A 17,659-nucleotide genomic window follows, 5' to 3' on the forward strand; every position below is an offset into this window, starting at 1 on the left:
TGGATAGATAGATGGATGGGTGGATAGATAGATGGATGGGTGGATGGATGGATGGATGGATAGATAGATGGATGGGTGGATAGATAGATGGATGGGTGGATGGATGGATGGATGGATAGATAGATGGATGGGTGGATGATAGATAGATAGATAGATAGATAGATAGATAGATAGATAGATAGATAGATAGATAGATAGATAGATAGATAGATAGATAGATAGATAGATAGATAGATAGATAGATAGATGGATGGGTGGATGATAGATAGATAGATAGATAGATAGATAGATAGATAGATAGATAGATAGATAGATGGATGGATGGATGGATGGATGGATGGATGGATGGATGATAGATAGATAGATAGATAGATAGATAGATAGATAGATAGATAGATAGATAGATAGATAGATAGATAGATAGATAGATAGATAGATAGATAGATCCTCTTGTCGTCTCTGCAGTGTCGCTTCTGTTGCTTGTGAATGAGTCTCAGTGAGCGTTTACAGCTGCTGTAAGATGACGATGATGGTGATGATGTGTGCTGGTCTCTCGCGTGTATTCTCTACTGTCACTGGGTGTGTGTGTGTCCTACTTTTATGCACGTCGTCACAACAGTCCTTTGTTGTGGCAACCGCAGTTGCTAAGCATGACACACTCTCTCTCTCGCACACACACACACACACACACACACACTGTCGCGCTCATGTAGCTGGTGCACATCTTTTTGGAAATACATTTTTTTATTATTATTTTAAACCACCCACATTAGACTATAGGCTATACTTGCACATTTTTATCCACGGAATCGATCTTCATGAAAACCTTCTTATATGATTTTGATCATTTTTGATCTGATATGTTGTGGTGACGACACAGTGGGTAAAACACGTATACCTTTGGTGTCCCTGAGCAAGACACTTAACCCCTAGTTGCTCCAGGCGTGCGACCTCTGACATATACAGCACTTGTAAGTCGCTTTGGATAAAAGCGTCAGCTAAATGAATAAATATAAATCATGAGTGTAAATGTGCAGACATGAATGCTGAGGTGCAGTTATTTTCACAGACTCACTCTACAGGGATCACGAACACATGACATTCAATGTGCCGTGGCCCGTACTGATCTCACCGGAATTACCGACTGGCTTCTGCTATTGGACAAAACTAGGTCAGTTCCACCCGAGGGCTGAGCGATGCTCCGGCGTTCCTTAACTCACCGCAATTCTCACCACACGCACTGTGATTGGACGTTGTGTTCCGCGCACGCAACACTCGACCAATCAGACGCGTGCGCGCTCTTGTTCCGCTGACTGCCGGTCACTGGCACTGGCTGTTACTGTGTAGTCACGGAGTATTGGCCATTCCAAGAAATTGATTTTGTGTTTAGAGAAGTGTGGAATGCGGGAGGGTGTATTACAATTTCAGTCCAGCTACAGTCAAATCACTTTGTGTAGCTATATCAACATCTAATTGGTAGGCTAAATGTAACTATTGTTCCACAATTGTTAAGTAGGCAGTACTGTAAGGCATCATAGGCACTCTCTTAATATTTTTGGGTTAAAATAACCCAACCATGCGGTGGTATAGCACCTTCCCAACTGTGGGAAATCAACCCAACAGTTAACTATTTAATTTTTATTTATAACATTATTTTGATAAATAAAATGCACTTTGTTTTTAAATACTGATTGTTTATTTGTATAAAACAATAAACATGTCTCAACAAATATATTTTTAAAATACAAACGAAATATTGGGGTGTCTAGAACTGACATAATTGTATACATGACGTGAAAACATACGCATTTAAGTTAACCCAACAGCTGGGTCATTACTAGAAATTACCCAATTGTTTAAAAAATGACCCAACATTTTTTGGAAAATTACCCAACGTCGTGACCCAATATGTGTAAAGTTGGGTAAAAAAAAAATAATCTAACGGTTTTTGTTTTTTTTACTGTGCGTTGGCTTAACTAAAACAATTAAAATATTTGACTAAAATTAGAACAGCCTTCTAAGTTTTTTCATATTTCCTCTCACATTTCTCATTTTCTTTTTCAATCGATATAAAAACAACGAATGTCCTGCATTGGTTACAAAGTAACATTGTTGAATCCCAAAAAGAATGTAATCGTGAACGTGCAACAATGTATGGAGTCGGGAGGGAGGGAGAGGAGGGCCACGCCCCCAGCGCTCTCATTGGCCAGGTTTTTATTCAGTAAGTTGCCCTGTTCTTTGACGTCACGGACGTCAGTGTTCGCACATGGGATAGCGAATCAGTTGCGCTTTTGCGCTCCAGCCTGACGAACTCACGGACGCGCGAGACCAGCCGCCGCTCATCGGTGCCGCGCACGGGCTGAGGACTCTATTCCCGTACCCTACTGCAGAGTTTTTATTTTTATAAATCTTTTTTTATTATCATTATTTCATTTCTCCAGGAAGATTGTTCTTTCCTTTACGCCATGGAGAAGATGTCTCGACCTCTTTCTATAAACCCAACTTTCCTACCTCCGACTCACGGCGTCTTGAAATCCCTGCTGGAGAACCCCACTAAACTGCCCTTTCATCACGATGAAGGTATACAGATGGATAGATGTTGCTTAATGGGGGGTTAAAGCGTGTTCTGCACCAGCTGATGTTTGTCAGGCGCGGTGCGCGCTTTGCTTTCAGTATAATCTGCGCGTAAAAGCGCGTCTGTCACTGTGCTCTCACACCTTAACCAGTCCCTGCTCATGCATGCATGCTGTCATGGACAATCACTTTGAATTCTGATGTGATTTTGGGCTGAAAGTTTATGTTTATTGATTTTTTTTTGCATTGCAATCATTTTACGCACACACATAGATCCATTGCGCGTGTATTTAACCGAAATGCGTGATGTTATCTGTTTAAAATATGCTTATATTTCAACATTTGCTCATATATAAGAGGAATAAATAGACTCTACTTCACCAATACCGACTTTATGCGGAAAGATGAAGTTCGCACGCAATTGAGATGATATTCTCAAATTTCCCTTTAGAGGGCGCCACTGAGCGCCACTTTTGATTTGTGTTTGTGCTTTATCAGTCCTTATCACATATGTAAAGCATAAATAAAAAGTTGTTTTTATATTTGGTTGCACCTAAGGAGGACATTCATTAGCATGATAATCTGAGCTTTCAGTTTGCACACTAAATATGTTGATTTGGTGGCATTTCTTTTATTAGTTCACCCCTCATGTCATTGCAAAACTGTACTTTGTTTGTTCTCTGGAATGCTTAATGAGAAATGCTGGAAAGCAGCCAATCTTTCCCAGTGCAAGTGACTGGCACAACTGAGCTTGAAATGACTAAAAGTAAGATATTTTATGATCTTGAATAAAGTGCATTTGAAATGCATTGGAACTGCACATTGTAAATATATTTTATATATAACAACAAACAAACACTATTGTAAAGTACACAACAATAGATAAAGGTCTTCCTTCGTACAAAATTAAGGTTTGTGGGTTTAAATCAGACTGCATTATATTATATTATATTTAAAATAAATTAAATGAGCCTATTTTATTATAATTTTTATTATTATAGTATATACAATTTAGAGTAAAAAAAATAATGTATCTGGCTTACAATTTAAGTTACATGAACAAAACTGAATCAGATCATTAATTGCAATTTTTAGATGAAAGAATAATGAATAATCGTCAGCACAACATTCATGACCGTGCCTCCTGTGAGCATCAGCTTTTGTTGAATGAAAAATGCAATTCATATATGTGTGGAAAAACATAAATGTGTGGAATTTTTGCCCGAAAAATTGTGTGTTTGTGTTTGAACGGCGACAATAATGCCTCCATCTTGTTCCTCCAGGGTTCGGGAAAGAGAAGGAAAAGAAGCTGGAAGAGGATGGAAACGGTCTAAACACCCCTCAGTCTGCCTTCCTGGGGCCGACGCTGTGGGACAAAACCCTGCCGTACGATGGAGACAACTTCCAGCTGGAGTATATGGACTTAGAGGAGTTTCTGCTGGAGAACAATATTCCCGCCAACTCTCAGAGCGAGCAGAACCAGCCTTCCCAGCAGCCCCTGCCACCACAGCCTCCCTCCACCCCGCCGACCCCCTCAGTGGTGGACCTCAGCAACCGGGCCACTACCTCCGTTCACTCTGGGATCGGGGGCCAGAACTGCCTCCAGAGTCCCAGCAGAGCAGGTAATGTCCCCATCACACACACCACCAGCTCACGGACACACAAATGTGCTTTCTCTCTTCGCATACACTCTTACTATAAAACGGTCAGTTCCAATCTTTGTTTCTGACTGGTCAATAGCTTTATTCACGATAAAACACGGCTCTGAACGCTTCACCCAACGGTTCTATGTATCACTACACAACACCCCTAGCAACCACTCTTAGCAACAACATATGTTTGTTCTGATATACGCTGATTTCACGCAGCCGCCATTTTGAAATCGAAAGTGAGGCTCCGGTGGGAAGAACAGATACACAACAATGCCTTGGACTACCAACCTGAAGCTGATTTACAGTATTGGATGTTAATATCCAATATAGGATCTCCTTTGTTCCTGCTTCTTTTTTACTTTTTAAATTATATGTTTAATATATATATATATATATATATATATATATTTATACATTGTTTTTAATGTATATAGTCTAAAGTAGGAATGAAATGTATGTACATTTTTTGAATAACTAATTTCTACATTAAACACGACAATACGCCATCGCATTCGCGACTCCTGTGATTAAAGGCGGCACTTCCGGTTTACTTCCCACCACCGGAGCCTCGCGCTTCTGAGCTCAAAATAACGGAGCTGCGTGGGATTATGCTGTAGACATGGCAGTTTTTTCATTCAGGTCAGTCTTCATAATAAAAAATACGTTTGAATGTCCGCTGCGATATCTTGTCCTTTTAACAGTTTTCCCGTGCCCTGGTCATTTGTCAGTTGCGTCTTGCTGTGTTTACAAGTTTGAGTCTTTTCAATGTAAAAGTCTTCTCTACCGACTGACTCACTCATAAAGAGGGTCTTTGTCGCCATCTAGAGGCGAAATAATGTATGTGACTTCTGTTGCTGTTTATGGTCAGGAAGCCTGTTAGTGACTTTACTTCATGAAAGTTGCATAGATAAGTTACATATTTTTCGGCTTTAATATTTGTATTGTGTGGTAACTTTAACCGTTGGTAGTGTAACGTTATAAGTCACAGCTGAGTCCGCTTCGCGTCGTGGCTTTATTTTTATGAGTTGAGTTGATCATCTTGGTTAATCACCAATGAAAAGTTCAATGACTTCTGCACCACTTCAACGACGCTGAAAAGCCTTCTCTGTCAATATTAAACTTTATTATTATTAGTTCTGATTGGAAAGATGAATCAAATCTAGCCGTCAGGAACGGAAACATGACCGCAGCCAATCAGAAACCAGTTGTGAGTCATGTGACTCTCTGTGGTCAAATGTTACGATACATAAATATCTCGATGAAAAGTTCACTGGATCTCTGTCTGGAGCCGTTTAAAGATTCACCAGCATATCTCCGGCCGATCGTCACGGGTTTGAGTGACAGCTCGTATAAGTGAGGGACTCTTGGACTCTTTTAGCTTGAAGTCCATGTTGTGAGGTGTTTTAGTGGCTCGTGGTGAAGCATATGCATTAATACTGCCTTTCCCGGGTTTTTTTTTTTTTTTTGTTGCTAGAGGCTGCAGGGGAAAACATATAATTATTTTTCAATCATGCATGCATATAAAGACAGAAATGCATTTCTTATACTGACTCTAGTGGGGCCTGTATTATGATTGTGACATTTTCACAATCTGACTCGAACAAAACACTTTACAATGAAGTTTTATTAGTTAGCAAGAACTTCTCCAACATTGAAAACCCCTATAGCATTTAGTTTAATTTACTAGTTAATTTTTTTTAATTCAAACTTTGTATCTGTAAATATGATGTGATGGACCTGAGTGTATTTGTATTAACTAACACCATTCAATTGTAGATGTGTTTTGGTCGATCGGATCACTAGTGGACGAGGGAGACACATTCCCGTTCACACCTGGTGTCTTTTGTCCACTTCTGTCCTGGTTTCTTCGAGGCGAGGGTCTATGTGCGACTTTTCAGATCTTTCCATCTAATGGACAAAATAAACTCGCACTGCATATAAACACAACAGAAGACACACATCAGCTTTAGTTTCTGCTCTGACAGACTCAAGACCAGCCGAACGCTCTGAGTGTGTGTTAGAAATCAGGAATGGTGAGAGAACATTGGATTGGTGCGTTTCTCGTCTTCAAACCAAACCTGGGTCTCCAGCCGATAAACTTTAAATCCCGTCAGGCTATAGACGTCCTTTAGGGGCTGTTCGACCATATGAGTGTTTAGTGTTTACATGAAAGCACTCCCTCTGGAAGTGGTGGAAAGCTTGTTTACACCTCGTCCACTTGTGATCCGATCGACCGAAACGCATCTGCATTAGCAAAAATGTGATGTTCATTTTGTTATTTAAACTAGTATGAGGGAACGACTCATCTGCCCAAACATGAGTGACAGCTCCTGAGGCTCGTCAGAGTCAGCCGTCACATTGATCAATCATTCCTTCACGACACACTGACTTTCACACACTTTCACACGCTTCCACAGCGCCAAAACCTGGACTAACAAATCCCCAAAGACATGCGTTACACACCTTCGACTTGATTCAAATTCAATGGTGTGTGTTCACGGCTGATGTTGGTGGAAAAGTTGCGACATTCGTCCTATTGACACACTACTTTATGGATGTTTGTGATGATGAGGACGTAACAAACACACCCAGTTCACTCCTACATGCATGTAGATTATGTGTATGTAACTCACAAAACAGAGTCCGGAATGGGTAAAAAATAATAAATAATAATAATTTGCATTACAGTGAAAACATTACAGTTACTTTAATACTTAAATTAAAAGTTACCAAGGCATGTAAACACGTCACAAAACAATTTTAGCATTTTTGCTTAATAATTAAATGTGCTTAATTGTCTTAAAAACAATAACAATGCGCAAAATCATAACAGACTGAAAATATAATATAATGTCATGTAATATGATATAATAATACAATTCACATAATGTGAATATAACTTGTTACAATATAACAATTATTTTTTGTGGTAAAATATAAACTAAATATATATTTTAGGAGATCTGTCCGCTTATTAAAAGTGAGAATATATTTTTATAACATTTTATTGACATTGTTTTGCACATTTATGTGTGTAATGCGAAGGATTGATGATGAGATCGTTGTTTATTAGACTTCTGCGTAATCATCCGTTTTCGATATTTGTGATGCTGTGAAACTGCCAAGTGTGACCGTCACAATCTTCACGAGATCTGTGTCGATGTGATGAACTTCACTGTGTGTGTGTGTGTGTGTGTCTTCAAGCGCTTGTTTACATTTCTGCATGTGCGTTTCCATGTGCGTCTAGACGAGTGGTTCAGGCTCTGCTCCGCACATTTCAGCTCGCGTGAAGTGTGTGTGTGTGCTGCCATGTGATGAACACATGCGGCCGCGTGTGACAAGCAGCAGAGATAGAGAGAGAGTTTGTCAATGCCATTCGCCACTCGACAGGCCCCGCCCCTCGGTCCCGCCCCGCCCCTCTCCAGCGGCCACGCCCCCTTCCACTCTGCCTCTAAAGCTGAAGTACACTCTCTGTTCTTCTCACATTGCCTGAGTCGTGCCTGATTCTCGTGAACGACACCAGCACTGCAAATAAGGCATCACACAAACCGCATTTCACACACAAACATGCATGCGGAGGGAAAGAGGGTTTTCACAACAAAGTGTGTGTGTGTGTGTGTGTGTGTGTTTTGAGTCTCGTTCAGAGTCGCTGTATTTGCAATGTCGAGGAAAATGCATAATTTAAAGTGGTTACACTTTTAAGGTGCTTGATAAATTTTACTCCGCACTTAATATTACCTTATGATTAAAGAGTTTGGTTTAGGGTTAGTTAATTGTAATTATGCATAATTTACTGGTGATGTTAGTTGAAAGTGCATGTAGAAACTTGCAACTAATGTTACTTTAAAATAGAATTGGCTAAAGTTGAATTTGAATTGACCACAACACACAGGAATCTTTTTTCATTTTGCCACATTGTTTTCAGAGAACTTAATAGTAATATTCTATATTTTAATGTCAATATTCTGTATATATTAATATTAAATATTTTTATATTTAAAACATATATAAATATGTTTATATAAATAATACACATATACCATATATATATATATATATACCATATATATATGTGTGTGTATATTTCTGAGAAATTAATTGTTTTTCCTATTAAAAGTTAAATATAATTACACGTGGGGCCAATAAATTAAAATAGTTGTTTTCAGAGAACTTAATAGTAATATTCTATATTTTAATGTCAATATTCTGTATATATAATAAATATTAAATATTTTAAATACAAATATTTTTATATTTAAAACATATATAAACATATATATATACACACACACACACACACATATATATACCATATATATATATATATATGTATGTATGTATATTTCTGAGAAATTAATTGTTTTTCCTATTAAAAGTTAAATATAATTACACGTGGCGGGGCCAATTAATTAAAATAATTTTTAGTATTTATATGTGTTAAAATATTAATGATATTGTATTTATTACATTATTATTAGTGATTCTTATTAATAATAAGATAAAATAATGAGTTTTTTTTTTTTTTTTTTTTGTAAATATTCAATGTGTATGTGTGTGTGTTGCCTTAATTCAAACCCAGACGGCAACATAGTGTCGGCCCAGGTCCGGGCCACATCTGGTACACCTGGATTCCACACGCAGTTAAATGCATCCATATGAATTTAATTCCATTTTAATTCTACTTTAAATCTGAATTCCACTGTCGGTTCAAACGTCTGTGATCGGTGGACTCCGCTCTCGATGTGCGTGAGTATCGCTTATCTTCTGCTGGCGGAGCGAAACAAGGAAGGGCAAAGGGCCCAGCTTTGGTTTAAGATAGTGATGGTAGTTGCGATAACACACACACACACACACACACACACACGCACGCACCCAGGGGTCATAAACCAGCATTGAGATGATCAGTCTCATGGTGTGTGTTAGGGTACGTGAGCTGTCCTGGGCTCACTGGGTCTATGATTACGGTTATGATCCTGTTGGCAAATGAGATGTTCTAATAAATCGTTTCTTTTCAGCGATTCATTTGAAGCCGTCGAGTTTTGGCTGGTTAGTTTACACTAATGTTTAGGGCTTTCAAACGATTAATCGCGATTAATCGCATCCAAAATAAAAGTTTGTGTTTACATAATATATGTGGGTGCACTGTGTATAATTATTTTATATATATAAATTCACACACACATGCTTGTATATATTTAAGAAATATTTTCATGTATATACTGTATATAGATTTATATATAATTTATATATGTAAATATAAATATTTTATTTATAAATAATATTTTTTTCTTAAATATACATGCATGTGTGTGTATATATATATATATACACAAAAAAAATTATACACAGTGCACCCACATAAATTATGTAAACACAGACTTTTATTTTGGATGCGATTAATCGCGATTAATTGTTTGACAGCCCTACTACTGTTTAAGATTTTGGTCTCTAAGATTGTTGAAAGAAGTGTCTTCTGCTTGTTCATTTGATCAAAAAAACAGCAATATTGTGGAATATTATTACAATTTGTCAAAATAATAATTTATTCCTGTGATCAAAAGTTGGATCTTTCGGAAATCAATATTGCTGTTCCAATATGATGATTTGATGCTCAACAAACATGTGATTCACATTTCAGTGGAAACTGTGACACATTTTGTTTTAGGATGTTTTGAATGCGGAAAATGTCCTGGCTCTTCCAAGCTTGATAATGCGAGTGAAGCGCATCATGTCAACACATTGCTCAAGCTGGAGTGTAAGTCCACTTATATACGGCCGTCTGCTGGAAGCTAGTCACTATATTTTTCTTACACGATCACAAGGCCTTTATTAAACCCCCGAGGACCTTAATCATGTATAGATGCACTTTAAAGGGAAACTTCAGGATTTAGCATTCAGCCTTGTATTAGTAGAAAACCTGTAGTATTTTCCAATTATCGTGCTTTCATTCCTCATATCCCCCTGAGACGAGAGATTTATATATTTTTTGTCTGGAAAAATGACGCAAAAATCATAATTTAAGGGCTAAAGACTACAGTCAGTAGTAGGGTCTGTCCCGCATGTCCTCAAGAGGGCGATCTCACTCACAGAATGAACACATAGTGTCGGCCATCTTTGTTTGGAAGCTAAGCTAGCAGGCTCTTGTTCTGTGGAGAAAGCCGAGTAGTAGCGGTTACTATCCTGTTTTTGATGAACGCAAAAGCCGAATCCCGGACATTTTGGGCGATCTGGAAACACACTTTCGGGCAGACTCATCACGGAGACTCACTAGTAGCCTAGACTTGTTGTTTAATGACTGCGCTCTGTTACCGGTAGGCGTGGCCTCCCAGGGCAGCGAAGCAAGTGCATTCTGGGAGTTGTTGTCTTTGCATCCACATAAGCCAAAAATACATTTTCTGGCTTTTCTCAGTTTAGAAAGCTCCAAATAATTTCACATTTCTTCTCTACATCCATAAAGCTTAAAAGAACAAGGACATCTTTAATATAAGCCTGATTGTGTTTGTCTGAAAGAAGAAAGTCATGTACACCTGGAAGGTGAACTGCCCCTTTAATGAGCCCAACTGCACCAAAAAATATTGTTGGTTTAACTTAAATAAAGTCTTAAAAATGTAAGTTCATTGAAATGGAAAAATTGAGTTAATACAATGAAGGAGATTGATTTAATCATCAGAAACTTAAAATATTATGTGCTACATAAATTATTTGAGTTGATTTGACAAAATAAATAATGTTGTGATTACAAATCATGAAATATATTTTTTTTTTACAGTTTTTGTGCAAGAAACTTAAATCGCATGTGAACGAATGTAGTTCCCTACATTTGATGAAGGTATAGTATAGTTATGAAGGTATAGTTCCCCGTGTGCTGTGGATGGGACTGTCCAAACAAACAGATTCACTGAAATAAATCAGGCTTCCCAACGCCGTTCCCCTCGGCTTCAGAGGGATTGTGTGATTTCAGGGAAGATCAGAGATCAGCCGGGATCAGGTCCTGGGACAGTCACTCAAATAGCCAACGGAGAGCCTTTCCTCTCGCTAAATCCCATCAGCCGGCCCTGATCTGGAGTCACACACACTGTACAGCCGTGTATATATATATATATATATATATATTACTGTTTTTGATATTATTATTAATAATAAAGACAATACACATTATTAGTTTATATGAATGTTTAGTATGACTAATATTTAGTAAATTATTAGCTTAGTTATTATTATTATTATTATTTTATTTTTTTTAGTATAAAAAAGCATCATTATTTCTGTAGATTAATCTAAATGTAAGAATCTAGAAATGTAATCTTTGAAACGTTCGATAAACTTAATGGCAGTTTTTTAATGAAGTAAACAACGTCAAGAGGCGATTTTTAACGCAATAATGTTTTTGTAAATATCCCATATACTACACTACAGTATAGGCTATATTAAATATTTGCAAAAACATTATTGCGTTTTTCTGCGTCTTTGTAAGTGGCATTTCAAACAAAGTTTTTTTTATATAATTAATTTTTTTGTAAATATTCCATACATGAAAATTAATTATTTAGATTTTTTTTTTCATTTTTAACAACTAGACATACTTAATTCTACCACTTTTCTCAATCACAACACGGTTTCATATGTTTTAGTGGGTTTCTTGTAAATGTTTGTTTAGTAAACTGCTCTTGCTTGTCAAATACAGTGACATTCAGGTATTTTTGGCTTGTTTTATCTCTGATCTGCCCGTTTCTCCTCTTATCGCCGCTACCCCGGGTTAAAATACAGCCATTCCTCCCCGAGCGCAGACGCCTCTTTCCCCTGAGTGTGTGTGTGTGTCTGTGTGTGTGTAAGGAAGTGAAGGCCAGGGTTCATGGGGCGGTCACACTCACCAGCAGAGCAGGACTCACTCACACACACACACACACACACACATACTGTAGAGAGAGAGAGAGAGAGAGAGAGAGAGAGAGAGAGAGAGATGATGGGATGGGACTGATTGAGGTGTTTCTGCCAGTGTTGTGTGGAGGTTCACACACACACACACACACACACACACACTTTATTTTACAGGCTTTTCCACTAACCATTAAAGTTATAAGTAACTTTAGGTTTCGATGTTTTCAGGCTAAATATTTACTTTGAAAATACAATGAGAAGTACAATCTCTCGTAACAAACATAATATTATATGAGATATATCATAATTAAATGGATTATATAACATTATTGTGATCTTTTAATTTATTCTACTTCTTATTAATAATTATGAGAACATTCTCTTTTTTATATTAATATGTAATGTGTATTATTCATTAATAATAAATTATGATTATTTATTATATTTATCTTAAATATTCCTAAACAATCAAATATCATTATAATTACATACACTATTATATATTAATAATAATAAACACTATTGGTTTATATGATTATTTACTATGTATGATTAATAAATTATTCATTATTTATTATATGAAATTCTGTAGAAAAATCAAAACAATTGTCTAATCTCATGAGCATGAATGTATGACGTTTAAAATTAAAAACAATATTTAAACATTAACATTATGGATGAATCATAAATGACTTATACTTTGTACTAAATAAATCTAAGTATCAAATCTAGAAATAATAAAGTGTATTAATCATTGTATTGCGTGAACGTTCATAAACGCATGAAATGATCATTTAAAGGCGAGATTATCGTCATCTCGGAAAAGATTGAAGAAATCCTGAGTCATTTTGGCAGTTTTAAGGTCACACACACACACACACCCATAAATGTATATCACACACTCACATAGGTTTGTCAGCAATCTAGGTCACATGACGAATGGTTACCTAGGAAACATCTTGATCTTTGACCTTGCCAAGTGTTTGTGTACATTAACAGTTCCTCATGTTGAAGCAGGTTGTGTGTTGTGTGTAGTAGTGTGATGGTTGTGTGTTGTATTGCGTGTGTGGCCGTTTGCCAGCTGCTGTTTAATGACCCGTAAATCAGTCAAGAGTTTAATTTGATCATCTAATCCTTCACTAATGAACAGAAACACACACACACTTCTCTCTTGCTCGTCTTTTTGTACTGCAGTAGCCAAAACTAATTCATATTATATTGCAAATACGTTAGTTACATAATGATACATATTGATTTATAATATATTATACTGCATAAATAACTATTTATTAACAAATTATTTATATTTAACAAATTATTAAATGTAAATGTGTGTTTATTAGACGGGCTCATGCGGCCTCTAGTGGTCAGAAAACGCTAGTGCATGTTAACACTAAATCAACACGAGATGAAATTTGATCGTATTTAACTTTTTTAATAAATGTGTCTGAATATGATAATTAAAGTTAAGCATGAAATGGTCATGAAAATAATATTACATTACAAAGACTCTCTCTCTCTCTTTGGCCCTCAGTTCTCCCCTCGTCCCGGGACACGCCCAGTCCGATAGATCCCGACTCCATCCAGGTCCCGATCGGGTACGAGCCGGACCCCGCTGACCTGGCCCTCTCCAGCGTCCCGGGACAGGAGATCTTCGACCCTCGCAAGCGCAAGTTCAGCGCAGAGGAGCTGAAGCCACAGCCCATGATCAAGAAGGCGCGCAAGGTCTTCATTCCTGACGATATGAAGGTAATAGGGGATGATTATTTGTGTTATATACCTCCAAATATTGGTGTAGCAAAATATAATATTATTTGTATTGGTGTTGTTGCACAAATATTAAAATATTCATATAATTCATTAGTATTACTTTTATTTTGTAATTATGTTATTATTATTATTATTATTATTTGATAAACCTTAAATGTATTTGATATTATAATAAATTTGATTATTTAAAATTATAATAATAATACGTTTTATTTATAACGCACTTTTCATCCAAGGATCTCAAAGTGCTACAGGTTAAAAACAATAAAAGATAAACAGTTCTTTGAAAAGAGAGGAAGAAAAAAAAAAGAAAGAGAAAAAAACAAAAGAAAAAAAAAAACATCTAAAGGGTATCAAAAGCTTTGCTAAAAAGGAATTAATTATTTGATAAAAGATTAATTTTATTATTTTTATATTCTTAACCCATGTCCCATTCTTTTATTTTCCTATTTTTAATTTGTTAATGTACTTACTGTACATACAATATATTTAATTTTTTTTATATATATTTCTTTAATAGAATTAGTTGCTTTACTTTTAACAAATGTTGTTGCAATATAATACATTTTCATAGTCATTCTAATAAGTCAATCATAATAATCTAATAAGTATAATCATAAACATGGAAAAGCCTTCTCTGTCAATATTAAACTTTAATTATTAGTTCTGATAGGAAAGATGAATCAAATCTTGCCGTCAGGATTGGACACATGACCGTAGCCAATCAGAAACCAGTTATGAGTCATGTGACTCAAATGTTATTATCCATAAATATCTCAGACTGACAAAATAAAATCCCAAACAGTTGATGTTTGAAATGTATTTAGATGTTTTCATATATTTATTTCATGATGAATGGATCATTTTTGTGCTTTTTTTTAAATTGTTTTTATTGAGCAGTTGAATATAATATAATATAGAACATATTAAAGTGAGAATAATTATGTTTTTTCTGATTTGTTTGTCTCTCCGTCCCCGAGCAGGATGACAAATACTGGGCACGGCGTAGAAAGAACAACTTCGCGGCCAAGCGGTCCCGGGACGCTCGCCGGCTGAAGGAGAACCAGATCGCGATCCGCGCGGGATTCCTGGAGAAGGAGAACCAGGCGCTCCGACAGGAGGTGGCCGACCTGAGGAAGGAACTCGGCCGCTGTAAGAACGTTCTGGCCAAATACGAGGCGCGACACGGCCCTCTGTGAGCCCCTCCCACCCCCACTCAAGCCCCGCCCACATCCACAAAGCCCCGCCCCCAGGAACTTCTGCGTGCCCCTTTCAGAGGCGCCAAAATTCTCCTCTAATTTTTCACGGTTCTCTTTTCTTTTCTCTCTCAAATCGATATTTGATTTCGTGTTTCGGTGTGTATCTTTCCTCCTCGTAGAATCTCACTTCTCTCTCTTTCCTTCGTCCATTTATTCCTTCACCAACGACGGATCGTTTGTTTCGGGAATGATCCTACATGGTTTCTCTGGAACGTTTCGAACACGGACTGATAAATGTTTCCCTCGCTTCTCGCAATCCTGTCTGTCAATCACCCGCTCGGCCCATCCCCCCTTTTCCCCGAGGCTCCGCCCACTTCCTGTCGCTCAAGCTTAATTCCGTGTATATTATTGTATTTTAGTTGAATAGCTGTAACGCACCGACACCTTTTTGTTCTGTAAAAGTGTGTAACACTAGCTAGTGTCAGAACATGATGTTTGTTCTTTGTGTCCAACACCAGGGTCGTTTTTCTTTCCTTTTTTTGTTAAATCTTTCCTTCATTGTCCATGGAGCAATAAGCCTGAATCTCTTCAGAGGGCAAAACACATGAAATGTAAGCTCTAAACGTTTCTGCAAAGCCTGTGTCATCATGTACTTCTCATAACTTTGCTGTAGTGCAGAAACTTTCCCTCCAAAAATTTTCCCTCCAAAAATGCTGAATCCATTATTTGTCTCTCTCTCTCTCTAACTCCCTGCACTAATGCGTGTTTCACAATCTGATCTGGTGCAATGTTTCTACCTACACTATAATCTGCCTGATATATTTATGGACTTGTTTTGGACTTGTTTTTTTCTCAAAACATTTTCAGCTGTTAATTACTACAATTGTTATAGCTGTTCTTATTGTTATGGCTGTATAGTACTTTTCCCTTATTGTTTTATTGGATATTTCAGCATGACTATTGTTTCAGAGTTGCGGCTTCAAGCTAACTGTACATGGGTCTTTTTTTTTTTTTTTTAGAAGGGATGTTTTATTCTATCCTTTTTTTATCATTTTTTTTTTTTTTACCCAGAGCATGTTTTTGTTTTAATTCAGTACAAGCAAATATTTGTAGCTTACAAATTATTGTAGTTTTGCGTATCTGTCGGCTGAATGAATGTGTTTGAAGAGGCGTTCGCTAAGCAGGACGGTGTTGTCTCAAATACTGTGGTTAAAACCCAATCAGTTTGTTTACTGCAGACCAAAAGATACAGCACACAGATTTATTGATAAAACAGAGTATATATATATATATAAATGAAAATGATTCAATAAGTTGCTTTTTTTGTACAGTATTTTTCCTATATAATACTGTTGGAATATTTTCAAGGCACAACCAATCCAGAGTAGTACAAGAGAAATATATAATAGCGTATATCTACCTACCTATCTATCTATTATTCAGAGATAATTAAAAGAGAGTTTTGATATATTATGAAGTATATAACAGGGAGGAAAAAAGCGAAAGCCGCGATTATGTCCTCGAATCTGGGCATTAAAAACCTTCTGCACCCTCGTTTTTTTCAGATAGCCTTTAGTATTCTGTCTCAGGGAACGCTAGCAGCCGGACCTCACACCAGAACTCGCAGCAACATAAAGATTATATATATGTATATTGTAGTGGTTTGTTTCCCATAGGAAGAAGCTGCAATTCCTCAGTTTAACTGTAATGGACTTTCATTACACACAGCATCTGCAGCATTGCTATTGGTTCTTTGAATGGAAGTCTAAAGGCTACGCTTTCTAGTCTATACAAATGAGTCTTTTACAAAGCAGAGTGTTGATATTGAATGTTTAGTGCGGCAGCTTTTGCTTGGGTTGAATGTTATAAAAGTCTTGTCAATGGAGTCACTGGGTACGTTCGGACTATATGTGAAAAGGAGTGTACCAGGTTTTTGTAAGGCGCGTGTCCTGTAGAAGTTTTTCTGGTGTGAGATCAGTCTAGATGACGTGGGGTTTAAATCCAGGACGGCTGATCTCAGGTCAGGTTTGATTGCTGTTCCTGCTGGTGACTTCATTGTCGACAGTTAAAGTCCCCGTCTGCCCCAGTTTAGGCCGAAATTCAGATGTGCATAATATAGTTGAGGATCGATTGAGGGCAGAAATGGCACTTTCTTTGTTTCTTTTAATTTCCCTTTATTTTTAATGTCTGTTTGTTTCTTTTGTGTGTGTGTGTGTGTGTGTGTGTGTGGTATAAATGCAGATGTGAGACACACGTGTATAAAGCCCTGTGTAGACTGTGTCCAAATGTACAAAACTTAAATAAATCCAGGATTAAGCCAAACTGCTTCTCGTGTTCCTCTCCTTGTTAGATGGGAAAAGTGTTATAGACCATTTCACAAGATGTAAACAACACTGGTCCAGAAGCACTTCCTGTTTCCGTTTTTTAACACTACATAAATGTTCTGTTGGTTGTATTTTATCCCAGCTTTTAAGTTAAACAAACATCTTTTCGATATCTCAGCTCTGGAAGGGTCTAGAGCCTACATTTTTGCACTCAGGTCAAAGTCTCGAGGCCCTCTATCAGAATCCAGAGTTTTGAGAAGAT

The 17,659-nt window shown here is 37.0% G+C and overlaps 1 protein-coding gene across 2 annotated transcripts; it reads left to right on the forward strand.

The window, feature by feature from the left end:
- The first annotated feature begins 2,241 nt into the window (after positions 1 to 2,241).
- hlfa (HLF transcription factor, PAR bZIP family member a) lies at positions 2,242 to 17,395 on the forward strand. 2 transcript variants are annotated; one of them, XM_039678030.2, is made up of 4 exons: positions 2,242 to 2,580; positions 3,858 to 4,196; positions 13,639 to 13,853; positions 14,855 to 17,395. In XM_039678030.2, exons 1-4 carry the CDS (start codon positions 2,466 to 2,468, stop codon positions 15,071 to 15,073), a joined length of 888 nt encoding a protein of 295 aa, XP_039533964.1. In that variant the 5' UTR covers positions 2,242 to 2,465; the 3' UTR covers positions 15,074 to 17,395. The 2 variants fall into 2 exon arrangements, with proteins under 2 accessions (XP_039533964.1, XP_039533973.1); XM_039678039.2 differs by having other exon boundaries at positions 2,245 to 2,580; positions 14,858 to 17,395.
- The last annotated feature ends 264 nt before the right edge of the window (positions 17,396 to 17,659 follow it).

The sequence above is a fragment of the Pimephales promelas genome, chromosome 3, assembly GCF_988280905.1.
Source record: "Pimephales promelas chromosome 3, fPimPro1.hap1.1, whole genome shotgun sequence".
Taxonomy (NCBI): domain Eukaryota; kingdom Metazoa; phylum Chordata; class Actinopteri; order Cypriniformes; family Leuciscidae; genus Pimephales; species Pimephales promelas.

Bases quoted from the DNA above. Each gene is read 5' to 3' on its own strand.
- hlfa (XM_039678030.2), top strand. From the start codon at position 2,466: ATGGAGAAGATGTCTCGACCTCTTTCTATAAACCCAACTTTCCTACCT. The intron at 2,581-3,857 runs GTATACAGATGG...TTGTTCCTCCAG, and splicing joins GCCCTTTCATCACGATGAAG to GGTTCGGGAAAGAGAAGGAA. The intron at 4,197-13,638 runs GTAATGTCCCCA...TTTGGCCCTCAG, and splicing joins CCAGAGTCCCAGCAGAGCAG to TTCTCCCCTCGTCCCGGGAC.